Raw genomic sequence first — 27649 nt, 5'->3', positions numbered from 1 at the left:
TAGCCTGGGGTATCATCTCCTAGACGGGGAAAGGCAGCTTTTCTCCCCCTCTATTATCCACGGATGTTGAAGATGCATCTTCCCCACCCTTCTAAATTTGGGACTTGAAATGAAATTGAGGAAGAGACTCAGTTCCAAGCCCCATCTTCTCTCCCTCCTGTCACAACCATTCTTGCAGCAATGAGCACAAGGAAGAGATGTGTTTAAACTGAGGGTAAGATGGAAGAAATCAGAAGAGACAGACTATGATCTCAAAAGTTCAATCCTGCCACTTAAGCCTTATTAAATAAACTACCCTGGGGGAAAAAATCGTTATGTTTTAAGGATCTAATGTGTGTGTGCTAAGTTGCTTCAGCCATGCCCAACTCTTTGCAACTCTATGGACCATATCCTGCCAGGTTCTGTCCATGGTATTCTCCAGGCAGGAGTACTGGAGTGTGTTTCCATTTCCTTCTCCAGGGGATCTTCCCAACCCAGGGATCGAACTGCACCTCTTGAGTCTCCTGCATTGGCAGGCGGATTCTTTATCACTAGCACCACCTGTGTGTTAGTAGCTCAGTCGTATTCAATCTCTGACCCCATGGACTTAGCCCACCAGGCTCCTCTGTCCATGGAATTCTCCCAGCAAGAATACTGAAGTGGGTAGCCACTCCCTTCTCCAAGGGACCTTCTGGACCCAGGGATCAAACCCAGGTCTCCTGAATTTGACTCCATCTGAGTCACCAGGGAAGCCCTGGGGACTTAAGAAATCCCTTAATAGCATCTCCTGGGGACTTAATAAATCGTGGCTATTATTTTTCTCCTCTGATCTGTTGGATGTATTTTCTATATCATGTGTTTGGAAATTAATCATGCACTGCCTTAGGAAATCAACTGAACTGGCAATTTACTCTTATATTTTTATTTTACTTTTCCAGTATCTATACTTTATTCTCCCAACTGAATGTGAGCTCCTGGAAAACACAGTCCTATCTTATCATCAGCTGAATCAAACAGAATGCTAGGCAAACAGCAAACGCTTTAAAAATGTGTGCAGATCTAGCCTCAGGAATCTGTGTTTGCAAATATTTGGAGAAGGTTCTTTGTGTTGGAAATCAGGTTATTTTCTTTTCTTAAAATAATTCATGAGCATGTGTATACCTAAATGTTAGCAGAGAAGCCATGTGGTGTGTGCACACACCCTAGATATTAAATAGAAAGATTTTTCAGTATACGTATCCATTATTTTTTTTTAATCCTGCATCACAGCCACCTCTGAGTGCAAATATATTTCTAGTTTTTGCTAGCCTCCTATTGCACAGTGCTAATTGAATTGCTTTCCTGGAGTCGTGTCATTAATAAATAGAGTGTATCATAGGTCTAGGATTCTTAAGTCAAAAAGGAAACATGGATGTTTTGCTGAGTGAAAATAGTGTGTAGGAAGATGTTCTGGCATCCAGGAGAGTGTAAAGGATGGTGAGTGGGGAGTGAGCAGTTGAGGCACTCTGGGTGGGAGGCCACAAGGGCTCTCTCCCAGCCACACTCTATTTTTTCTGATTTAATTTTAATTGGAGGATAACTGATTTAAAATATTGTATTAGTTTCTGCCATACATCAACATGAATCAGCCATAAGTATACTTATGTGACCTCCATCTTGAACCTCCCTTCTACCCGCCACCCCATCCCACCTCTCTGTGTCATCACAACGCACCAGGTTGAGCTCCTTGTGTTTGATAGAGCAACTTTCCAGTAGCTCTCTATTTCACACATGGTAATGTATGTGTTTCAATGCTACTCAATTTGTCCCACCCTCTTCTTCCCCCACTGTGTCTACAAGTCTGTTCTCTATGTCTGTGTCTCTATTCTTGCCCTGCAAATAGGTTCTTCAGTACCATTTTTCTAGATTCCATATATATGCATTGCTATATGGTATTTGTCTTTCTCTTTCTGACTTACTTCACTCTGTATAACAGGCTCTGGGTTCTTCGCTACACCTACTACATCAGTGTAGTCTACACCCACCTCACTACAACTGACTCAAATGTGTTCCTTTTTATGGCTGAGTAATATTCCATTGTGTATATGTACCACAACTTCTTTATCTGTTCATCTGTGGATGGACATTTAGGTTGCTTCCACATCCTAGCCATTGTAAATAGAGCTGCAGTGAACATTGGAGTACATGTCTTTTTTTTCAATTATGGTTTCCTCAGGGTATATGCCCAGTAGTGGGATTGCTGGGTCATATGGTAGTTTTATTCCTAGTTTGTTTGTTTTTTTAAGGAATCCCCATGCTCTTCTCCATAGTACCAGCCACACTCTAAACTGGGCTGCCCAGTACCACCAGGATGACCAGCTGGTCCTGAGCATGGATGGATGTACTCACTCTCTAGAAGCCCACATTTCACCAATTACTCCTCAGGTGATGTTGGCCACTTTCTTCTCTCTAAACCTGAGTTTATTCCTCTTTAACTGTAGCAGAAATGCCTATCTCTCAAGAGTTCTATGAAGGTTCAATAAGATGATGTATGTTGAGGACTTCACAGAGCGTTGGGCACAGAGTTCATGCCTAGTCACTGAGACTTGTTGTGGGATCTGCTGCTCTATGTGGGAGACAAGACAGGGAAGAGATAACCACCTGGATGCCCTGGAGTGTGGCAGTCTACCAATCAGATCCAGGCTCATACCCTTCTTCCTGCAGGGTAACAGAAGTGTTCTTTCAGTAGGGCAGGAGCATACTAATGGCTGTGAGGAGCACCTTAACCATGATGGCTTCATGGGCCTAAACCCAAAGACCCCCAGATTGGCTCCCCCATACCCAAAGCCATGGCCTGAGAGATCACCTCAGGTCATGTCTCAAAGTCAAACCTGTGGACAGAGCACTTTGATAGAGCCTTGTCCATTCATTTCCAACGTGAAGATGTTCTGGGTAGCCTGAGTCAAAACAGCTTAAACCCATAAAGATGGATGCTTGGCTCCCACAGCTGAAAATATCCCACAGTAAAGCAGTAAGGAGGTCTACTCAGGATTCACTCAGCCTGCTGTACCCTCCTGGTTCTGCCCCCGCTCCAGGCATTGCCTTAGTTGTCCCTGGTCTGCTTGCAGGATGACTGCAGCCACTCTCAGCCTTCTATCCTCACAGAATGATCCCCAGGGAAAGAGAGCAAGAGTAGGTTCCAGAAGCCTTCTAGAGAGAAGATGGAAGCTCTTGACCCAGAGGCTGCCAGCCAGTTTCTCTGCCATCTCATTGGCTTAAACTTGATCTTCTGGTTATCCCTAGACCAACCCCTGTGGCTTTTTGGATGCCAGGTGCTGATTGGCTTTACCTGGTATGACCAATCCCAAGTCCATGCCTGATTCAGTCACTGGAGCAATGGAGACAAAACAGCCTGATTGAAAGTGAAAGTCGCCCAGTCATGACCAGTCCATGGAATTCTCTAGGCCAGAATACTGGAGTGGGTAGCCTTTCCCTTCTCCAGGGGATCTTACCAACCCAGGGATCAAATGCAGGTCTCCTGCATTGCAGGCGGATTCTTTACCAGCTGAGCCACCAGGGAAGCCCAGCTTTGACTGACTCAGAGCTCTAACCTGTGTCTCTTGTGCCTCCTGCACTGGCAGGTGAATTCAAAGTTTTATATGTATATATAATGTATATATGTATGTATAGCATTAGCTTTGAATAATAGAATCCATCCCTGGAACTTGAGTCAACCCCCCAAACCTCAGTGCCTGCCATTGCAAGAGGGCAGGAGTGAGGTGGATGCTGGAGAGATGCCACAGGTCGGCTACTCTGCTGGAGCATCTCCTTCAATCCAGCCAACAATTAGGAAGTGTCCACTGTGTGCCAGACAGCATGCCCAATGACACCGGGACAGGGGCTCATGTTGTTGAGAGGGATAAATGAACCAACATGTGCAAAGTACCTGGGACAGTCCTCAGTTCCCCTGCTACCTGCCCAGTATTGTCTTCATTACAATGAATCATGAATGACTGCTCCCTTCCAACCAGGAGACAGACTGAAATAAATTCTAGCAATGTGTGAGGATAGGCAAGAGTAAGCCACCAGGTGGCATAAAGGAGAGAGATCACTTAGGAGTAAGCAGAAGCCCAGCCTCAAGAAGCTGATAGCCCAGTGGTTCTGAACCTTGACATATATATATGACTTTGAATCCACCTGCCAATACAGGAGACACAAGAGACACAGGTTAGATCCTTAAGTCAGGAAGATCCCCTGTCTGCTGTAGTATTCTTGCCATGGAAAATTCCCTAGACAGAGAAGCCTGGTGGGCTACAGTCATGAGGTCACAAAGAGTTGAATATGACTGAAGAACTGAACACACACACACACACACACACACACACACACATATAATGGAATATTACTCAGCCAAAAAAAGAATGAAATAATGCCACTTTGCAGCAACATGGGTGGACTTAGAGATATCATACTAAGTGAAGGAAGTCAGAGAAAGACAAATATAATATGGTTTATATGTGCACCCTAAAAAAAGATACAAATAAGCTTATTTACAAAAGAGAAAGAGACTCATAGACATAGAAAACAAACATGGTTACCAAAGGGGAAAGAGAGGTGTGGGGGAGGGATTATTTAGGAGGTTGGGATTAACATATACCTACAACTATATATAAAATGAACAAGGACCTACTGTATTGCAAAGGGAACTATACTCAATATTTTACAATAACCTATAAGGGAAAATAACTTGAAAAGGAAGATATATATATATATCTGAGTCACTGTGCTGTACACTTGAAACTAACATGACATTGTAAATCAACTATACTTCTATTAAAAAAGGTCATAACCTCTGTGGGTGGGATACAGTACCAGAATCAGTTTATTCTTTTAAAGATTCCCCAGATGATTAAAATGTGCAGCCAAAACTGACAACCACCCCTTATAGGCTCTTGAAGACATGAAACACACGTGCATTAACTAACAATGCTGAGTTCTTAGAGGTGACTGAAATGAATTCTCTGTGTCCAAGGCTCAGGGCAGAGAGAAGGCAAGGTGAGCTGGGAGCTTGAGGGGTCTTGGAGAACCTGTGGGATCTTCCTGACCTGAACACTTTGGAGGTGGTATCTCAGGATGGGGAAGAATGGGTGAGAGCAAAAGTATGTGTGCAAACATAGAAGGTGTGTCAGTCTGGACCCAATCAGAAGAGAGAAACCACACAGTAATTTCAACAAGAAAATATAAAAACTCACTGACTATAACGGACCACTAGAATAATGAAGGATTAGCTGCTAAGAGAGAACTCTGAAGACTATAGGAATGCAGGTATCAGGATGCCCACTCCCGAGAGACTGAGACAGGGCCCCCAGTGGAGGATCCTCTGCCACCCAGGCTGAGGTTCAGACTTTGCTGACACAGCACGGCTCACTCATGGGCAGAGAAGTCACCGTGGTGTTACTCTGGCAGAACCTTCCAGAAACCTGCCCTCCAGGTGCTAGAGAAACTGATGAGGGGGCCACTGAGGCAGCACAGGAGAACCAGGAGGCAAAACCCAGCAGTGTCCCCTACAAGTGAGTGGAGGCTCAGAAAGGCTAGAGAACCTCCCAAGGGGAATTAGCAAAGCTGGAGTTCTGCCCAGATCCATCTTTCCTGCACATTTGGCTACCTCTCTGAATGAACTGAAGTACAAGATCAAAGCTCAGGTTGTTGACGTAGGCTGCCCCCGAATGGAACAGTGTTTGTGCTCAATGAAGTCAGTGGGAAGGGGCTCCTGGAGGAGGTGAGGCTTCCACTGGACCTAAAGGGGCATCTATGTTAAGGAACTTTGGGAAATGAGGGAGGGAATGGGAGGAGGCAGCTTCCAGGCTGCCTTTGCAACAAGGGCCACATTGAACAATTGCCCCAGCTGAAAAGCTGACCGGGGCACAGACAGCAGAAGGACGTAGGTGAGGGGAAGGACAGAGGTGGAACAGAATCAAGGAAGCCCCTGCATGACAAAGAACCTGGATTTGAGCAGATAGGAAATCAACTCTCTGCGAGTCGGAGCCCAGGGACTCGGGGTCCTAGGACCTGTCACTCGCGTGCCAGCCTCTCAGTGAAAGGAACACAGGGGAGCAGATGCCACTCTGCAGTCACGCAGACCAGAACCAGAGTACCAGCTCCAGCGTTTAGCTGTATGTCCTGGGGCAAATCCTTCCACCTTGCTGAGTCCCAGGGCTCCTTATCTGTCATTTGGAAACAATGCTTCCTCTTTGCAGGCTGACCCCAATGAAGTCCCCAGCGGACAGCCTGGCACACAGCACGTCTTTCGTCACTGGTAGACTCCCTCTCCCCTGCGTTTACTCTGTAGGCACTTTCTGTCTTCTAAAATAGGGGTCCCCAGCCTCCAAGGATCTAATGCCTGATGATCCAAGGTGGAGCTGATGCAATAACAATAAAGGGCACAATAAATGAAATGTGCTTGAATCATCCTGAAACCATCCCCCTCTTCTGTTCCATTGGAAAATTGTCTTCCACAAAACTGGTTCCTGGTGCCAGAAAGCTTGGGGACCACTGTTTTAAAACATTCTGTGCCTCTGAAAGTAAATGTTTTAAATTCAAGAATTCCAGAATCCTAAATAGGTGCAGCTGGGGAGTGCCAAGGTCTTGGCAGCCAATAACATCCTCTTGACATTCTGTGTTCACGACTCTGCACTCTCCTCTTGGAAGGAAACACTTGGGTTTAAGGGACACAACCACTGGATCCTTGGCTCTGTGGCCAGATGGCACCATGAAGCAATGTTGCCTGCCCAATCTCCACAGGGCAGATAATGGTGCTTCTTTATCTTTTAGGAGGAGAAGTCACCAAGCCACGCTTTGCTCAATTTTTCCACGGCAGCCTGGCCAGTCTCACCATCCGCCCTGGCAAAATGGATAGTCAGAAGGTGATTTCCTGCCTGCAGGCCTGCAAGGAGGGGCTGGATATTAATTCCCTGGAAAGCCTGGGCCAAGGAATAAAGGTAAGAAAGGAGCCAGCCTCGCCCCCAGTCAGATGGTGCTTTGTGAGGGGGAGGCACCCAGCACCAGTGCACTCCTGGAAGCCGAGTCGCTCCTTGCCATGTGACACACGGCGATGGTGTGGCCACAGTGGGGAGAATCATGACCGTGACTACACAACAGACTTTGTGCCATCTCCTGAAATTCCCTGATGAAGCCTGAGGGTAATCAGTTTGATGCACAAAAGCAGGCACACGTTCCCTTCTACCTGAAGGGAATTATTATAATTCACTGTTTTCCTTGGTGGTGGGCTGCTTTGTTGTTTATTTGCCCGAAGGAACTGAGGGATCATGCAAGCATACCTTTCAGAAATACAAAAAAATAGAATTAAAAGTTTGCACCATGGAAAATATGAATTAGCCCAGAAGGTCATCCTGGTGTGGGGTGGGGTTAGAAAGCAGATGCTGAGGTCATTGGGTCCTCGATTATTAAGCTGAGGCCCAGATTGGGCTCCAGGCAATGTCTCCCATCAGAGAGAATACTAACAGATTTACAATTTTTGTCATCCATATACACTATAACTAAAGTGATCCCAGGGAATCCCAGCTACATTTTAAGAAAAGCTCCTCCCGAGGGGGCAGGATATGAGTGGCTGTCCTCATCAAGCCTCTCAGCCCCAATGGGCAGGAATAGCTCTGGCCTCACCTAGATCAGGGAACACATGCCAGCCTCAGGCCTCAGGGTCCTGAGCAAAGATGGGGGTAAACATCATCACAGCCTGTGCTCCATCATAGCGGATCCCAGTGGGAGCATGTAGACCCTTGGCCTCCTCTCTGAGAGTCAGGGTGGCCCTCCCTCTGCCTCTGGGAACACAGGAGAGCCCTGAGAAGTTTTCCCAAGGAGGCAGTGACCAGAGCAGAGCTTTCCCACTGCTTCCCATCTGTCCCCACTCAGCACTGTCCATGGAGCTGCCCTGCTTTCCTGTCTGCAGCTAGAGCCCAAGGCTCCTCCAACAGAGGAGCCTCTTGTTTATGTTCTTAGTGGCCAACAGCTTGTGGGGCTGTGATTCAGGCTGGCCTGGAAGGAACCAGTGGTCTGGGTACATCATGCTTCTCTTTCTGTAGCAGTCACTTCAGCAAACATTCCACAGACAACCACAGAATGCAGTTCTGGGCGGAGGAGAGGGACACAGAAGTGAATGGTCCAAGCATACTGTCTTTGGGAAACTCAGTGGTCCAAGTAGATACCTGTAATTTATAAGCACCAACATTTACTGAGGGTCTCTCAGGTGCCAGGCACTGTTCTAAAAGCTCCCTTAAGCCCTGAATTTAACTCACTTGATTTAACTCCCTTAAGCCCCAAGTAACCCTATGATAAAAAGAATTATACCATGAATATTCCCATTTTGCACATGAGGAATGGAGGCCTGGAAGAGAAAGTTTCCAAGGATCTTGGAGTGAGTAAAGAACAGAGCCAGAATGTGAACCCAGACAGCTCTGCTCCAGAGCTTCAGAACCTGGGGCACGGGCAGTGAGGGAAGGCTCCTTGGAAGAATTCGACTCCTCGGGCAAATTCAGTCTGAGCACATTGTTAAGGATGAGTAAGAACCAACCAGGAAAAAGGCAGGGGCTGGTGGGGGAGAGGGCAGGGAGGTCACTCTAGGTGGAAGGTCAGTGTTACAAGTACCAAGATTGCAGGAGGAAAGCTAGAAAGAGACCAGAGAGGTAGGCAGAGGCCACGTCATGGGGCCTTGCTAATGTCTGATATTTCTTTTTTTTTTTTTTTTTTGGCAACAAGCAGTCATTGAAGGGCTCTATCTATGCAAGGGAACATGATTTGGACAGATTTAGGGTTCAGAATGCTCACCCTGGAACCTGGGTCAGCGGGAGATGATGGGAGGAGTACATGGACAATGTAAAGAATGGCTTTCCAGAACACTGTTTAACAAGCATGAAAACACACACTCAGGTGCTCTGGATACACAGCTAATCACCTGCCATTGAAGGAAACTCAGAAGACCACATGTATACAAAGGCCAGCTTTCCACTGGTCAATTTCACAGCAGCTGGCCCAGGCAAGGCCCTCATGCACATTTCATGCGGGTGTTCTCACGGGCAGCGCTGGGGTTTGATCCCTGATCTCCTGTGTGCATTGTTCTCTCAGTGTTTTTCAAGCCAGTGATGCAGAAATCTGTCCTCCAGTAGATCCTGAATCTGTCCCCTCTCTGACTCTGGATTCGCGCCCTGCCTCTAGGTGGATCTTTTCTGCTCTGGACCATCCCCTGGGGCCACAGTGTCAGGACTCCAAGCACTGAAGAACAAATCAACCAAAGATGGTGCACTTAAAAACCACACATTCTCAGAAATATAAATTAAGAACCATAGCAGTTCCTACCTAGTGAAAGAGGAAGTGCTAAATTCAGTGGCACCCACAGCTGTAGGGGGTTGAGGAGGCTAATCCGACATTTTTTAGTATACCACCTGCTCAGAACCAGCCGCTGCAAATGATCCTATTCCATCCTTGGGACGCAGCAGGCAAGAACTAGATTGCATATGAAAAGTTAATGATAACACACATGACTTACGGTGCACCCACTGGGGGCTATTTTAGGTTCATTATCCCTACTTCTCACAACAAATTAAATATTATGACCCCATTTCAGATATAAGGAGATTGTGGCTCAGGGACTTGTCCAAAATAAGTCTAGGCTCTTTCCTCCACACAGCTCAGATTAGAAGACATTCTTGAAAATGATTAAAATTGCTTCCTACCTGTATTCCCTCTTATCCCTCATTTTGTTTTTGAATAATGACTAGTGTTTTCTCTGGGCTTCCCTGGTGGCTCAGGGATAAAGAATCTGCCTGCAATGCAGGAGACAGCAGGAGACTCAGGTTCAATCCCTGGGTTGGGAAGATCCCCTGGAGAAGGGCATGACAACCCACTCCAGTATTCTTGCCTGGAGAATCCCATGGACACAGGAGCCTGGCAGGCTATGGTCCATGGGATCACAAAGAGTTTCAGACATGACTGAAGCAACTGAGCACGCGTGCAGTGTTTTCCCTGCTGGCTCCCAGCCTCCTCGTTCCTTTCTGGCTAGTCCAAAGAAGCCAGAACCTCCCACGAACTAAGGAAATATCTTGATTGCTCACATGGACCCAGGTGGGTTCCTCTTCTCACTTGTTTTCCTCTGGAAAATGTGCATTTCTGGATATTTCATCAGCTGAGTAAAGGACCTAGGTGGTTGCTGTTATGTACCCATACAAAACACAGTGGAATCGCCACATTCCTGAGGAAAATCTGCTTCTGATTTTCATAGCCTCATCCCTGCCAATTTGTCATCTCTGGTGTGGAAGTGTGGGAAAGAACTTTGGGACAAAACACTTCTCGATTCAAAGCACAGTATGGATATTTCTGAGCAGGGTGACCTTGGGCAAGGTACTTTAATCCTTTAAACCCCAATTCCCGGGGGAGGAGCCAAGATGGCGGAGGAATAGGACGGAGAGACCACTTTCTCTCCTACAAATTCATCAAAAGAACATTTGAATGCTGAGCAAATTTCACAAAAGAACTTCTGATCGCTAGCAGAGGACATCAGGAGCCCAGAAAAGCAGCCCATTGTCTTCGAAGGGAGGTAGGACAAAATATAAACGACAATAAGGGAGTCGAAAGAGCTACGGACGGAGACCCGTCCCGGGAAGGGAGTCTTAATAGAGGAAGTTTCTAATCACCAGGAAACCCTCTCACTGGCGGGACTGGGGGAAGTTTTCGGCACTGTAACTGGGAGGAAAAATTAAACAAGGCCCACAGATTACGTGCCTAAAAGCAACTCCCAGCAGAAAAGTACCCCAGACGCCAGCACCCGCCAGCAACAAGCGGGGCGGAACAGAGAGGAGCGGGCAGCATTGCTTGGGGTGAGGTCCGGCCCGAAGACCCTGAGAGCAATCGGAGGGAGCTTTTTTTAAACTGTGGGATAGCAAGGGACAAAATTAACCGGCCCGAACACACTGCCGGCGGTTCGCAAAACAAAGGGACTGAGAATCTCCAGAGAAGACCCGGCCCATCCCCGCTGGAGGTAGGAGGCAGGGGGGAGGGGAAAAGGGCAAACGCAGCCCCTGAGAAGCCACCCCCTCCCACACTGCAAACAGGCCTCCGGGTTCTAGCTAAAGACTTCCTGAGACCCGACTGGCGGTGCGTGCTGGGGCCGCGGAGGGAAAAAGCGCGCCGTACCCGGGGAGATTGCGCCCAAGCCTCTGGCTGCCTGGGCCGCTCGCCGCAGAGGGAAAAGGCGCGCCGCACCTAGGGAGAATACGCCCAAGCCTCTGGCTGCCTGGGCCGCTCGCCGCGGAGGGATAAGGCGTACTGCACCCGGGAGAGTGCGCCCAAGCCTCTGGCTGCCTGAACTGCTCAGACCGGGGAAGGCACAAAACGCAGGAGCAACCGAATCTGCGCTTTTGTGGAGTACCTGAAAACTGGAACCGCACTCAACGCAGGGCCCGCTCCATATAGAGCAGCCGGGAGCCTGAGCAGTGTAGACGGCGAAAGCACAGACACCCGTGAGCGGGGCAAACCCAGTGTGGCTGGAACACGGTGAGCGCTATCCACACAGAGCGGTATCTGTCTGCAGCGCCCCGCCCTCCCTGTAGCAGGACTGAACTGAACTAGAGAACCTAAATAAGAGATCACCTCCGCCCGCCTGTGTCAGGGCGGAAATTAGACACCAAAGAGACAGCAAACAGAAGCCAAATAAACAAAGGGAACCGCTTCAGAAAGGACCGGTGCAACAGAGTAAAATCCCTGAAGGTAACACCGGCTACACGGGAAGGGGCCTACAGATATCGAGAAGTGTAAGCTGGAAAGAGGAGCTATCTGAAATTGAACTGAACCCACGCTGACCGCAACAACCTCAGAGAAATTCCTAGATATATATGTACATTTTTTTTTTAATTTAAAAAAAAAAATTTTTTTTTCTTTCCCTTTCTTTTTTTTTATTTTTAAATTTTTTATTTTTTCTCTTTCATTTTCTTTTATAATTCCCTATTACTCCCCCATTACTCCTCAACTTTCATTTTCATATATTTTTACGATTTTTTTTATTTGGGGAAAAAAAAAATTTTTTTTTTTCTTTTCTTTTTTTTTTCTTTTTCTTGTTTTTCTCTCCTATTTCCTTTTAGAGTCCTCTAATACTCCTCTATTATTCCTTAACTTTCATTTTCATTTCACTATAGCCACAAAAAAAAAAAAAAGAGAGAGAAACCCTATTTTTAAACTGAACTTCATATACAGTTCTAAATTTTTTTGTGTTTTTGTTTTTAAATATTGTATTTCAAAGAGTCTAACCTCTACACTAGATTTTCAATCTTTGTTATTCTCCCTCAGAACACCTCTACTTCCTCCATTCCCCTTCTCTTCCCAATCCAACTCTGTGAATCTTTGTGGGTGTCTGGGCCACAGAGAACACTTTGGGAACAGATAACTGCGTAGATCTGTCTCTCTCCTCTTGAGTCCCCTTTTTCTCCTCCTGCTCACCTCTATCTCCTTCCTCCCTCTCCTATTCTTCATGTAACTCTGTGAACCTCTCTGGTTGTCTCTCACGGTGGAGAATCTTTTCACCATTAACCTAGAAGTTTTATTATCAGTACTGTATAGTTGGAGAAGCCTTGAGACTATTAGAAGAATAAAACTGAAATCCAGAGGCAGGAGAATTGAGCCCAAATCCTGAGAAAACCAGAAAACTCCTGACCACACGGAACATTAAGGAATAAGAGACCATCCAAAAGCTTCCATACCTACACCAAAACCAACCACCACCCAAGAGCCAATAAGCTCCAGTACAAGACATACCACACAAATTCTTTAGCAACGCAGGAACATAGACCTGAGTGTCAACATACAGGCTCTCCAAAGTCACACCTAACACAGAGACCCATCGCAAAGCTCATTACTGGACACTCCATTGCACTCCAGAGAGAAGAAATCCAATTCCACGCACCAGAACGCTGACACAAGCTTCCCTAACCAGGAAACCTTGACAAACCAATTGTCCAACCCCACCCACTGGGTGAAACCTCCACAATAAAAAGGAACCTCAAACCACAAGAATACAGAAAGCCCACTCCAGACACAGCAATCTAAACATGATGAAAAGGCAGAGAAATACCCAACAGCTAAAGGAACATGAAAAAAGCCCACCAAGTCAAACAAAAGAGGAGGAAATAGGGAATCTACCTGAAAAAGAATTTAGAATAATGATAATAAAAATGATCCAAAATCTTGAAAACAAAATGGAGTTACAAATAAATAGCCTGGAGACAAAGATTGAGAAGATGCAAGAAATGTTTAATAAAGACCTAGAAGAAATAAAAAAGAATCAATTAAAAATGAATAATGAAATAAATGAGATCAAAAACACTCTGGAGGGAACCATGAGTAGAATAACAGAGACAGAAGATAGGATAAGTGACTTATAAGATAAAATGGTGGAAATAAATGAAGCAGAGAGGAAAAAAGAAAAAAGAATCAAAAAAAATGAGGACAACCTCAGGGACCTCTGGGACTATGTGAAACGCCCCAACATTCGAATCATAGGAGTCCCAGAAGAAGAAGACAAAAAGAAAGGCCATGAGAAGATACTCGAGGAGATAATTGCTGAAAACTTCCCTAAAATGGGGAAGGAAATAGCCAACCAAGTTCAAGAAACCCAGAGAGTCCCAAACAGGATAAACCCAAGGCGAAACACCCCAAGACACATATTAATCAAATTAACAAAGATCAAACACAAAGAACAAATATTAAAAGCAGCAAGGGAGAAACAACAAATAACACACAAAGGGACTCCCATAAGGATAACAGCTGATCTATCAATAGAAACCCTTCAGGCCAGAAGGGAATGGCAGGACATACTTAAAGTAATGAAAGAGAATAACCTACAACCTAGATTACTCTACCCAGCAAGGATCTCATTCAGATATGAAGGAGAACTCAAAAGCTTTACAGACAAGCAAAAGCTGAGAGAATTCACCACCACCAAACCAGCTCTTCAACAAATACTAAAGGATCTTCTCTAGACAGGAAACGCAGAAAGGTGGTATAAAAGTGAACCCCAAACAACAAAATAAATGGCAACGGGACCATACCTATCAATAATTACCTTAAATGTAAATGGGTTGAATGCCCCAACCAAAAGACAAAGGCTGGCTGAATGGATACAAAAGCAAGACCCCTATATATGCTGTCTACAAGAGACCCACCTCAAAGCAAGGGACACATACAGACTAAAAGTGAAGGGCTGGAAAAAAATATTCCACGCAAACGGAAACCAAAAGAAAGCAGGAGTCGCAATACTCATATCAGATAAAATAGGTTTTCAAATTAAGTCTGTGAAAAGAGACAAAGATGGACACTACATAATGATCAAAGGATCAATCCAAGAAGAAGATATAACAATTATAAATATATATGCACCCAACATAGGAGCACCGCAATATGTAAGGCAAACGCTAACGAGTATGAAAGAGGAAATTAATAGTAACACAATAATAGTAGGAGACTTTAATACCCCACTCACAACTATGGATAGATCAACTAAACAGAAAATGAACAAGGAAACACAAACTTTAACGGACACAATGGACTAGCTAGACCTAATTGACATCTATAGGACGTTTCACCCCAAAACAATCAACTTCACCTTTTTCTCAAGTGCACACGGAACCTTCTCCAGAATAGATCACATCCTGGGCCATAAATCTAGTCTTGGTAAATTAAAAAAGATTGAAATCATTCCAGTCATCTTTTCTGACCACAGTGCAGTAAGATTAGATCTCAATTACAGGAAAAAAATTATTAAAAATTCAAACATATGGAGGCTAAACAACACGCTTCTGAATAACCAACAAATCGTAGAAGAAATCAAAAAAGAAATCAAAATATGCATAGAAATGAATGAAAATGATAACACAACAACCCAAAACCTATGGGACACTGTAAAAGCAGTGCTAAGGGGAAGATTCATAGCATTACAGGCCTACCTCAAGAAACAAGAAAAAAGTCAAATAAATAACCTAACTCTACACCTAAAGCAACTAGAGGAAGAAGAAATGAAGAATCCCAGGGTTAGTAGAAGGAAAGAAATCTTAAAAATTAGGGCAGAAATAAATGCAAAAGAAACTAAAGAGACCATAGCAAAAATTAACAAAGCTAAAAGCTGGTTTTTTGAAAAAATTAACAAAATTGACAAACCATTAGCAAGACTCATTAAGAAACAAAGGGAGAAGAACCAAATAAACAAAATTAGAAATGAAAATGGAGAGATCGCAACAGACAACACTGAAATACAAAGGATCATAAGAGACTACTACCAGCAGCTCTATGCCAATAAAATGGACAACTTGGAAGAAATGGACAAGTTCTTAGAGAAGTATAACTTTCCAAAACTGAACCAGGAAGAAATAGAAGATCTTAACAAAATGATCACAAGCAAGGAAATCGAAACTGTAATCAGAAATCTTCCAGCAAACAAAAGCCCAGGACCAGATGGCTTCACAGCTGAATTCTACCAAAAATTTAGAGAAGAGCTAACACCTATCTTACTCAAACTCTTCCAGAAAATTGCAGAAGAAGGTAGACTTCCAAACTCATTCTATGAGGCCACCATCACCCTAATTCCAAAACCAGACAAAGATGCCACAAAAAAAGAAAACTACAGGCCAATATCACTGATGAACATAGATGCAAAAATCCTTAACAAAATTCTAGCAAACAGAATCCAACAACATATTAAAAAAATCATTCATCATGACCAAGTGGGCTTTATCCCAGGAATGCAAGGATTCTTTAATATCCGCAAATCAATCAATGTAATACACCACATTAACAAATTGAAAGATAAAAACCATATGATTATCTCAATAGATGCAGAAAAAGCCTTTGACAAAATTCAACATCCATTTATGATTAAAACTCTCCAGAAAGCAGGAATAGAAGGAACATACCTCAACATAATAAAAGCTATATATGACAAACCCACAGCAAGCCTCACCCTCAATGGTGAAAAATTGAAAGCATTTCCCCTGAAATCAGGAACAAGACAAGGGTGCCCACTCTCACCACTACTATTCAACATAGTTTTGGAAGTTTTGGCCACAGCAATCAGGGCAGAAAAACAAGTAAAAGGAATCCAGATAGGAAAAGAAGAAGTGAAACTCTCGCTGTTTGCAGATGACATGATCCTCTACATAGAAAACCCTAAAGACTCTACCAGAAAATTACTAGAGCTAATCAACGAATACAGTCAAGTTGCAGGATATAAAATTAACACACAGAAATCTCTTGCATTCCTATACACTAACAATGAGAAAACAGAAAGAGAAATTAAGGAAACAATACCATTCACCATTGCAACAAAAAGAATAAAATACTTAGGAGTATATCTACCTAAAGAAACAAAAGACCTATACATAGAAAACTATAAAACACTGATGAAAGAAATCAAAGAGGACACAAGCAGATGGAGAAATATACCATGTTCATGGATTGGAAGAATCAATATTGTCAAAATGGCTATACTACCCAAAGTAATCTATAGATTCAATGCAATCCCTATCAAACTACCAGCAGTATTTTTCACAGAACTAGATCAAATAATTTCACAATTTGTATGGAAATACAAAAAACCTCGAATAGCCAAAGTAATCCTGAGAAAGAAGAATGGAACTGGAGGAATCAATCTGCCTGACTTCAGACTCTACTACAAAGCCACAGTCATCAAGACAGTATGGTACTGGCACAAAGACAGAAATATAGATCAATGGAACAGAATAGAAAGCCCAGAGATAAGTCCACGAACCTATGGTCACCTTATCTTCGACAAAGGAGGCAAGGATATACAATGGAAAAAAGGTAACCTCTTTAACAAGTGGTGCTGGGAAAACTGGTCAACCACCTGTAAAAGAATGAAACTAGAACACTTTCTAACACCATACACAAAAATAAACTCAAAATGGATTAAAGATCTAAATGTAAGACCAGAAACTATAAGACTCCTAGAGGAGAACATAGGCAAAACACTCTCCGACATAAATCACAGCAGGATCCTCTATGACCCGCATCCCAGAATTTCAGAAATAAAAGCAAAAATAAACAAATGGGACCTAATGAAACTTAAAAGCTTTTGCACAACAAAGGAAACTATAAGCAAGGTGAAAAGACAGCCCTCAGATTGGGAGAAAATAATAGCAAATGAAGCAACAGACAAAGGATTAATCTCAAAAATATACAAGCAACTCCTCCAGCTCAACTCCAGAAAAATAAATGACCCAATCAAAAAATGGGCCAAAGAACTCAACAGACATTTCTCCAAGGAAGACATACAGATGGCTAACAAACACATGAAAAGATGCTCAACATCACTCATTATCAGAGAAATGCAAATCAAAACCACAATGAGGTACCATTACATGCCAGTCAGGATGGCTGCTATCCAAAAGTCTACAAGCAATAAATGCTGGAGAGGGTGTGGAGAAAAGGGAACCCTCTTACACTGTTGGTGGGAATGCAAATTAGTACAGCCACTATGGAAAACAGTGTGGAGATTTCTTAAAAAGCTGGAAATAGAACTGCCATATGACCCAGCAATCCCACTTCTGGGCATACACACCAAGGAAACCAGATCTGAAAGAGACATGTGCACCCCAATGTTCATCGCAGCACTGTTTATAATAGCCAGGACATGGAAGCAACCCAGATGCCCATCAGCAGACGAATGGATGAGGAAGCTGTGGTACATATACACCATGGAATACTACTCAGCCATTAAAAAGAATTCATTTGAATCAGTTCTAATGAGATGGATGAAACTGGAGCCCATTATACAGAGCGAAGTAAGCCAGAAAGATAAAGACCATTACAATATACTAACACATATATATGGACTTTAGAAAGATGGTAATGATAACCCTATATGCAAAACAGAAAAAGAGACTCAGATGTATGGAACAGACTTGTGGACTCTGGGAGAAGGAGAGGGTGGGATATTTCAGGAGAACAGCATTGAAACATGTATATTATCTAGGGTGAAACGGATAACCAGCTCAGGTTGGGTACATGAGACAAGTGCTCGGGCCTGGTGCACTGGGAAGACCCAGAGGGATCGGGTGGAGAGGGAGGTGGGAGGGGGGACTGGGATGGGGAATACATGTAAATCCAGGGCTAATTCATATCAATGTATAACAAAAACTACTGTAATGATGTAAAGTAATTAGCCTCCAACTAATAAAAATTAAAAAAAAAAAAAAAAATGGGGAAATGTAAAAAAAAAAAAAAAAAAAGAATCATTGTGCCCTATTGGTGGGAATGTAAATTGGTGCAACCACTGTGGAAAACTGTATAGACATTCCTCAAAAAATTAAAAATAGAACTACAATAAAAAAAATAAATAAATAAATAAACCCCAATTCCCTCATGTGTAAAATGGACTTAATATCATTGTGCAGCAATGTAAGAATTGAATAATACATATATTTTATATATTCTTACATATATTTATATATCAGATATAGCAAAGATATCCATATAGATGAGGTATAGATACAAATCTCCCCTAGAAAACCTGATAAATAGGCTCTGAACAAATCAGTTCCCTTCTCCTGCTGGGTTAACCTTGCAGTGGGCATTGCTGCTGCCCCAGCTTCTTTTGAAAAGTCAGTCTGGGTGATATTTGCAACAGAATAGCCTCTATTGTGGTGAATCTTCCTCTGGCCCAGCACAGAAAAGCTAGCAGGTGCCCAAGGGAAGGGTAGCTTGCCCAGAGTGCCATGGCCAGTTTGTTCCCCAAGAACAGGCCAGGGCTTTGGGCAGGGACTTCACTGATGTCCCAGCCTGACCCTCCAGGACAGCTGACCGTTCTGCAAAGGCCATCTGTCTAATCACTCCTTGGTTCAAAAAAAGGAACCACTGGCTACAGACCAGCTTTCCAGGCTGAGTGAGCGCTGATTCCCAAGAAGCCATCGCCTGCCCCTGTGGTAATGCCAATACCATTCTGTGTCCTGTAGCACCAGAGCCAGACCTTCAGTCATGCCACAAAAGACAGCACAAGCACACAAACAAAACCTACTCTATGGAAGGTTTTATTGATCTTGTAAGAAACTGTGTTGATGGCTAGGCCAGCGCCCACCTTATGTCCTGTGGCAGTCTTTGGGATGCTCTGGAAGCCAGAATTGTGTATTCATTAGAATTGTGTATTCATCAGAGATCCAACACATTCCCTAACCCATCCTCTCTCAAGGAGGCTGCAGTGGGAATGCCTTCTGCTGATGCTGATGCCACGGGTTGCTGCCAGTCCATTCCTCTGGAAGCACTGCTTGATTTTCCTATGCAGCCCTCATGCAAGGCTCAGAAATCAGCCTTTTCTGCAAGGGACATCATCTTGTCTCATGCTTATTGTGTACTGGACCTGTGGTGATGCTGACAAAGTCAGCCGATCCTGCCCTGGAGGTGCTTGCAATCTGCTGGGGGAGGAGATAGACAGCAAAAGCACCAGAAGACTTCCATAGCAGGGATGGTAGAGATGAAGGCAGGGGAAAACATAGAAACTTAAGTGGTATGTTTAGAAGAATGATCTTGAATCTGCTCAGATCAGAAGTGGATGATTTGTAAAATACTGAGAACTACTGATGATTCACCAGTGTGTGGCATCTCCACAGCTGAGCACTCTAAGCTAGTGAGTCAGCCCCAGCAAGACAGAAGCCAGCTGGGGGCTCACTGTAGCATCACCTAAAGGCTGTGCATATGCCCATAGGCTCCCAAATCCAACACAGGGAACAGTGCTTGGGACCACATGTCACAGCTCAGAGAGACTCTGCTCCGGGCTTTGAGGATGGGAGAAAACTGGATCATAGGGAACGATGAACAGTGAAGGCAATGGTACCAGCATAGGCAAAGCCTCAGTGCAGAAACAGTTTACAGTATTAAGAATTATAATAAAAGCTATTATAGAATGAGTACCTTTTTTTAAGTGCTAGATACTTTATATACATTATCTTACTTAAGCTCCAGACAGGTAGATATTAATATCCCCATTATTTTCAATGAAGAAATGAAGTCCAGAAAGGGGAAGTGAATAGTCCCAAGCTGTATTCTGTAGCTCGTTCTGGACCTGGGGTACAAAGTCTACATAGCCCATGACCTTTCGAAAGTACCACATAGCCTTGGGGGACATGACTCATGCCTGGGAAGGAAGGGCTGAATTCTTCTAATGGATCAAACAATTGCAATGGCAAATGACTTGAAAACTCTATCACTTAGTGCTTAAAAGTTTATTTTTCTCCCACACAAAGTCAGGGAAATGAGGTAGGCTTTCTACCTAGAATACCAGAGTTGAGAAAGAAAACAGCTGGGCATCCAGCAGGGCTCTTCACTACCTCAGCCCAGAGTGGCTGCATCACTTCCTCTCGCATGCCATTGGGCAGACAGCCACATGGCCCACCTGCAGGTGGCCTGAGGCAGCTGAGGCATACAGCCTCCAGGAAGCCCAGGAAGGAAAGCAGAACACGATTTGGGAAGCACTGATGATGATTTGAGCCAAGGCTTGACTGAAAAGACAAATGACGAAAAAAAGTCCTTTTGGGGAGTAAAAAGAAAAATACTGAGTAAAATATGGGTTGGAAGACCATTTACTCATTCATCTAACAGGGGCTTCTGGGCACTCAGGATGAGGTTCTGAGATTCAGGGATAAGAGTCACAGCTCCCGTCCTCAGTGAGCTCATGGTCACTGCACTATAGTTATACTATCATCATGTGAGCGTCCCAAGTAGCTCAGTAGTAAAGAATCCTCCTGACAGTGCAGGGAGTCGCAGGTTGAATCCTTGGGTCAGGAAGCTCCCCTGGAGAAGGAAATGGCAATGCACTCCAATATTCTTGCCTGGGAAATCCCATGGACAGAGGAGCCTGGTGGGCTACAGTCCATGGGGTCCCAAAAGAGTCAGACATGACTTAGTGACTAAAGAACAACAAACCATTTCAGAGGCACTATAGGAACCCAGTGGAGACATAAGTGAGGGAAGCCAGGGAGGCTTTAAGGAGAATATAACAATGAAACACTAGCATGATACTTGAAAGAGACAGAGATTGAGCATCTGTTTGCTGGGGGCCACCATGTGCATTGTATGTGCTCAGTCGTGTACAGCTTTGCAACGCCATGGTCTATAGCCCACCAGGCTCCCCTGACCATGGCATTTTCCAGGCAAGAACACTGGAGTGGGTTGCCATGTGCAAGGGCTCCACAGTGCTCATAAGACATCCACATCCTAGTGGGGTCCAGACACAGAATAAGAAATTCTTGTGAAGACATCCAGGTCATATCAGGGAAAAGCTAAAATAGATGTTTCCCTTAAATCCTTCAGAATATACTGAGTCTACTTCATGGAAAGAGCAATGCAAAATAAAACTACACAAGATAGTATTTATCACCTGTCAGATTGGCAAAAATCCTAAAGTTTGACAGCTTGCTCTTCTGTTGAGGTTTTGAGAAAAGAGCATTCTCATACACCATGAGAGGGAGGGTATAGTGATATAATCCCTAGCAAAGAGAGATTTGGCAACATTATTAAAATTTAAACTGCGTATACCCTTTGACCTAGCAATTTCACTCACAGGAATTTAGTCTACAGATACATTTACACACTTTAAAATTGTTATTATAAAAGATTATTCATTGTGGCATTATTAGTAGAAGATTGGAAACAACCCAAATGTTCATATTAGAAGACTGGTTAGATTATTTAATATTAAATAATATTATACAACTTTAAAAAAAGAAAAGAAAAGACCTCTAAGACACAAGCTAAGTGAAAAAGCAAAGTACAGTATAGTATGTAACAAGCTATCTTTGGTGGAAGAAAGAAGAAAAATGGGAATCTATATTCATTGATTACACATTCATTAAATGTTTAAATATAACTGTCAGGATAGACTATGTTATGCTGCAGTAACAAATGACTTTAAAATTTCAATGGAATATATAGAATTTTTTTTTTTATTGTGCACACTTCATGTCCGCTAAAGATTAGCTGCAACTCTTATCCATACCCGCCTCACTGTGAGACCCAGGCTGTTAGACCATTGGGGAACTTTGCAAATTTCATGGCAGAGAGAAAGGGACATGGCACCATGAATTAACTGGCTGTTAAATCTTCCACCCAAGTTGTGAACCAAATAATACACTGGCCCACTTTTTGTTAGCCAACCAAGTCACATGATCACTATTGAGTGCAACAGGACAAAAATGTATATCCTGTAGAAGGGTACCATAAGTTACATGATCAAACCTGTTGACAGGCTTGTATAAGCCTTTCCCTAGGAGTAGAAATAACTAATTATGAATAATAATGCAATTTGTCACTAAGAAATTAATGGAACAGTGATCACCTGTGGGATGGGGTTGGGGAAATTAGTTTCACAGGAGGTAGAAATAAGATGGACAGTTTCACTTAGCATACACACGCGCGCGCGCGCACACACACACACACACACACACACACACACTGTTGTTGTTGTCTAGTCGTTCAGTCATGTCTGACTCTTTGCGATCCCATGGACTGTAGTCTTCCAGGCTTCTCTGTCCATGGGATTTTCCAGGAAGAATACTGGAGTGGGTTGCCATTTCCTTCTTCAGGGGATCTTCCTAACCCAGGGATCAAATCCATGTCTCCTGCATTGACAGGCAAGTTCTTTATCACTGAACCACCAGAGAAGACCCATATATATACACTCATATATTCATATATATATTTGAACCATGTGGATATGTTATCTATTCAAAAATATAAATAATTGTTGGCAAGTAGCTACATTAAAATATATCCATGTCTCTCTTTCCTATGACACGAGTACTGGATATAAAATTTGAATCCACAGATAAGTCCCTGACATATTATTGATAGCAGTTCCTAATAGTTATTACTCAGAAGTGTGTCAAGGTCAGTAACTCAGATTAGTACAAAAGCAGTTCTCCATGCTTCATTCAAAAATATAGTAACTGCTGGAGGATGGAATAATACCATGGAAGAGATAGAAGTTTGGATTGAGTTTATCTGGTTAGAGAACCCAAGTGACTCAGTGGGGAGCATCAGAGCCCCCTGATCTTCACTGAATGTGCGATATCAGGGACCCCAAATGGGACAGATAGGCAGCTGACAGGTGTGTAAATATCAAATGATTAGAAGTCCTGGGAAGCCAAAGTTTAGCACCAAGAAGGCAAGATCAAGAATCAGATCTAAGAGAGAGAGAAGGCCATTAACTTAAAAATGAACTTTACGACTGGAAGCTGAAAAGATGGGACATGGGGTGAGGAAGTGGAGTGCAGGGTGAATGGAGGAGCAGTTCAAGGTCAAAGTCAAGACAGTAAAAGGAGCTGAAGCCTGGTTTCCAGGCTGTCAGCTGAAGGGTTGGGCAGTCCAGGAGCTGAAAGTTTCTGAGAAGGACCTCATAGTAGCCTCGAGCATGAGCCCACCAAAGGCTGGACCACAGGAACATGATGACTAAAAAGGATTCATCCTGTGGCTCCAGGTGGTATTACCAGGAGTTTATAATCCCAGGGTATCTTAACAGTGGAGAGTTCCAAAGTCCACCAGAGGAGATTAGAGATTGTTTGAGGGATTAAAACAGCCACTGTGCACATAGCTGCCGCACTTCCACAAACTCTGGAGATGCCTCAGTGGCCTTTGTATGGAGATGGAGGGTCTCTGTAGAACTGTGAACATGACTGACCATTCTCTCCTGTGATACCCCTGTCTTCCAGTATCATTTCAACCCCTCGCAGTCTGTCCTGGTGATGGAAGGTGATGACATCGGAAATATCAACCGTGCCCTCCAGAAGGTCTCCTACATCAACTCCAGGCAGTTCCCAACTGCGGGTGTGCGGCGCCTGAAAGTCTCTTCCAAAGTCCAGTGAGTGGACACTGGGCAGCCTGGGGCCCAGCCAAGACATCAGGGATAGTCCCTGGGGAATATTCTCTTGCAAACTAGGATTCACCTCTCTTCAGCTGCTGGCAGCTTCTCTACTGTCCCTTTGAGGCCACCCCAATGGATTTGTGTTCTCCTTTTGTTTGGTTTTGTTTTTAAGTGAAATATAATTGATATAAAATGCTATGTTAGTTCAGGTGTACTGCATAGTGATCTAACATTTGCATGCATTATGAAATGATAACCATGATAAATCTGGTAATCATATGTCACTATACAAAGTTATTACAATGCTATTGAGAACATTCCTTATGCTGTATGTCACATCCCTGTGGATCTTTTATTTTATAACTGGAGGTGTGTACCTCTTAAGCTCCTTCACATATTTCACCCCAACCCCAACCCCCACCCTCCTGGCCACCATCTGTTTGTTCTCTATATCTATGAGTCTGGTTTTGTTTGGCTTTTTAGATTCCACATATAAGTGAAATCCTACAGTCTTTCTCTGTCTGACTTATGTCACTTAACATAACATCCTCTATTCATATTGTTGCAAACTGTAAGATTTTATTCTTTCTTATGACTTAGTAATATTCCATTGTATATATATTATATATATAATTTATTATTGCTATAGTATTAATATATATATCAGATATATACTATACAAATATACTATATAAATAAATATGTATGATTATATTTTAAATATATATACCATATACATACACACACAAATATGTATTTACCATAAATATACAAATCCACATCTTCTTTATCCATCTATCCTTGGACAGTTAGACTGCTTCCATATCATATTTAATGTATGTAAATAATGCTGCAGTGAACATTAGTGTGCATATATCTTATCCAATTAGCACTGTTCAGGAAAATACTCAGAAATGAAATTGCTGGATTATACAGCAGTTCTATGTTTAGTTTTTATGAGGACCCTCCATACTGTTTACCACAGTGGCAGCACCAATTTGCATTCCCACCAGCAGTGCATAGAGGCTTCCTTTACTCTACCTCCTCACCAACACTTATTATTTATTTTTGCTATTAGCCATTATGATAGGGGTGAGGTGATACCTAGTGGTTTTGATTCACATTTTCCGGATGATTAGTGATATTGAACATCTTTTCATGTGTCTGTCGGCCATCTGTAAATCTTTGCAAAAATATCTATTCATGTCCTTTGCCCATCTTTCAGTTAGGTTATCTGTTTTTTGCTGTAGAGTTGTATGAGTTCTTTGCATATTTTGGATGTTAACCCCTTACTATATAGTGTGTATGCTCAGTTGTGTCTGACTCTTTGTGACACCATGGACTACAACCCACCAGGCTCCTGTATCCATGGAATTTTCCAGGCAAGAATACTGAAGTGGGTTGCCATTTTCTATTCCAGAGGATCTTCCCAACCCAGGGATCAAACCCACATCTCCTGCGTCTCCTGCATTGGGAGGCGGATTCTTTACCACCATACCACCTGGGAAGTCCCCTTTACTGTGTACATCATTTGCAAATATCTTCTCCCATTCATTAGGCTGCCTTTTTATATTGTTGAGAGTTTCCTTCACTGTGCACAAGTTTTTTAGTTGGATATTGTCCCATGTGTTTATTTTTGCTTTTGTTTCCATTGCCTGAGGAGACAGATCCAAAATAATATTGCTGAGACCGAAGTCAAAGAAACATACTTCCTGTGTTTCTTCTAGGAGTTTTATGGTTTTGGGTCTTACTCATTCTGAGTTTATTTTTGTGTATGATGTGAGAAAGTAGTCCAGTTTGTTTCTTTTGCATGTAGCTGTCCAGTTTTTCCAACATCATTTATTGAAGAAGCTGTATTTTCCTCATTTTATATTTTTGCCTCCTCTGTCATTTATTAATTGACCATCTCTGCATGAGCTTAGTTCTGAGCTCTCTATTCCGTTGCATTGATCTACATGTCTTTCTTTGTGCCAGTACCATACCTGTTCGGATCACTGTGGATTGGCAGCATAGTCTGAAGTCAGGGAATGACTTCAGTGACTTCAGCTTTGTTCCTCTTTGTCAAGACTGTTTTGGCTTTTTGAGATCTTTTAAGGTTTTATACAAATTTTAGAACTTTTTGTTCCAGTTTAGTTAAAAAAAAAATACCCTTGGCATTGTGATAGAGATTGCATTGAATCTATAGATTGCTTTGGATGGTCACTTTAATAATATTAATTCTTCCAATCCATGAACATGCCATACACAACTTTCCATTTGTTTGTAACATCTTTAATTTCTTCCATCAGTGTTTTGCAGTTTCTGAGTACAGATATTCTACCTTCTTAATTAGATTTATCCCTAGGTATTTTATTCTTTCTGATGCAATTGCAAATGGTTTTCTTTTTCTTTTTCTGATCGTTGTTAGTGTATAGAAATGCAACAGATTTCTGCATATTAATTTTGTATCCTGCAACTTACTGAATTCATTTATTAGTTCTCATAGATTTTGGTAGCATCTTTAGGGTTTTTCTATATATAGTATCATGCTTCACAAGTGTTTATTAATTGAATTAAATTAACCAACCTAGCCTTGATAGAGTTCCTAAATACCATAAGTATGTGAGAGAAACAGAAGGCATAGTTCTTGTCCTCAGGGATCAGAGTTAAATTAAGGAGATGAGATTATCACTGTGACATTTAGATAACACCTTTTCTGGTCTATAAAAATGTTTCTCAGCCAAACGTCTGTGTGGGAGGGCAGCTAGAAAAGGGATCCCAGAAAAACTCCTGAGAAGCACAAAGGAATCACCTGGCACCTGGAGCCATTAGGAGGACCCAGAAAGACAGCAAGAAGGGTGGGAAAGATGGGTCTGCTGCCTACCAGGTTGCTGGGGCCTGGGACAGATGCCAAAACAGAGCTCACAGATGGCAAATACACCCAACAGTTCTAGTGATGAGGAAAGTGCTCCACCTCCACACTAAAGGCCACCCCTGGAGTCTACAATAGGGAGGAGGTAGCTGACCTCCAGGTCAGTCCTACACTGTAGTGAAGAAGAGAGACCAGACTGCTGGTCTCCAGTTCTAGGACCAGGCTTCCCTAAACTAGCAAGGAGAGGGGCTGCTGGTGCCACAAAGGCCAAAAAACAAGTGGGAGCCCACCACCACGCCCACACCTAGCCCACCCTGGAGAAGAAGATGGAGTGGCTCAGCCTATCCTGCCCCCAGGAACCTTGCCAAAGGATGTAAGTTGATGGCTGCCACCAGCTGGAATCCACCATCACTCCCAGAGCATCCATCTAGACCCTAGGGTTCCCCATGTAGCCTGGGTCTTGGTCGCAAGGAGCAGCAGAGTATGCCAGTGACACGCATGCCTGATGAGGTCTGAAGAGAGTGTTAGTCTGTCAGCATTTACTGAGCTCCAACCACGATGCAGGCTCTTGGGTGGCTTCCTATCTACATGGCACCTGCACTCAAGCCTTACTACTATAAGATAATTATTGTCCCATTGTATAGATAAAGAGACGGAGGTTTGCAGCAGTCGTGCTCCCTGCCCAGATTCTCTGAGCCCAGGAGTGGCAGAGTCGGGTGTGGACTCTTGCCTGTCTCACTTCCCAGGCTTTGCTCTTGTCACACCACCCTGGCTCCCAGACATTTTTGTGGCAGTGCATCAGGACTAAGGAGTGTGGTTACAATAGCAGTCTGCTGGTACATCTGGAACAGGCACGCACGTGTGTGATATCCTCATAGAGACAGAACATATAAACTGCTCCAGCAGACAGGGGAGACTAG

At 43.3% G+C, this 27649-nt stretch overlaps 1 protein-coding gene across 2 annotated transcripts in view; it reads left to right on the top strand.

Moving 5' to 3' along the window:
* The window catches only part of CLSTN2 (calsyntenin 2), a 744137-nt gene that overhangs the window by 691126 nt on the left and 25362 nt on the right, over nt 1-27649 (top strand). For both annotated transcript variants that reach the window (XM_070466678.1, XM_070466677.1), the window contains exons 10-11: nt 6790-6956; nt 23727-23875. In XM_070466678.1, coding sequence (XP_070322779.1) covers nt 6790-6956; nt 23727-23875 — 316 coding nt within the window. The remainder of the gene's footprint in view (nt 1-6789; nt 6957-23726; nt 23876-27649) is intronic.

This window comes from Odocoileus virginianus, chromosome 4 (genome assembly GCF_023699985.2).
Source record: "Odocoileus virginianus isolate 20LAN1187 ecotype Illinois chromosome 4, Ovbor_1.2, whole genome shotgun sequence".
Taxonomy (NCBI): Eukaryota; Metazoa; Chordata; class Mammalia; order Artiodactyla; family Cervidae; genus Odocoileus; species Odocoileus virginianus.
Note: the sequence above shows the minus strand (reverse complement) of the source record. Positions and strands in the feature narration are given on the sequence as shown.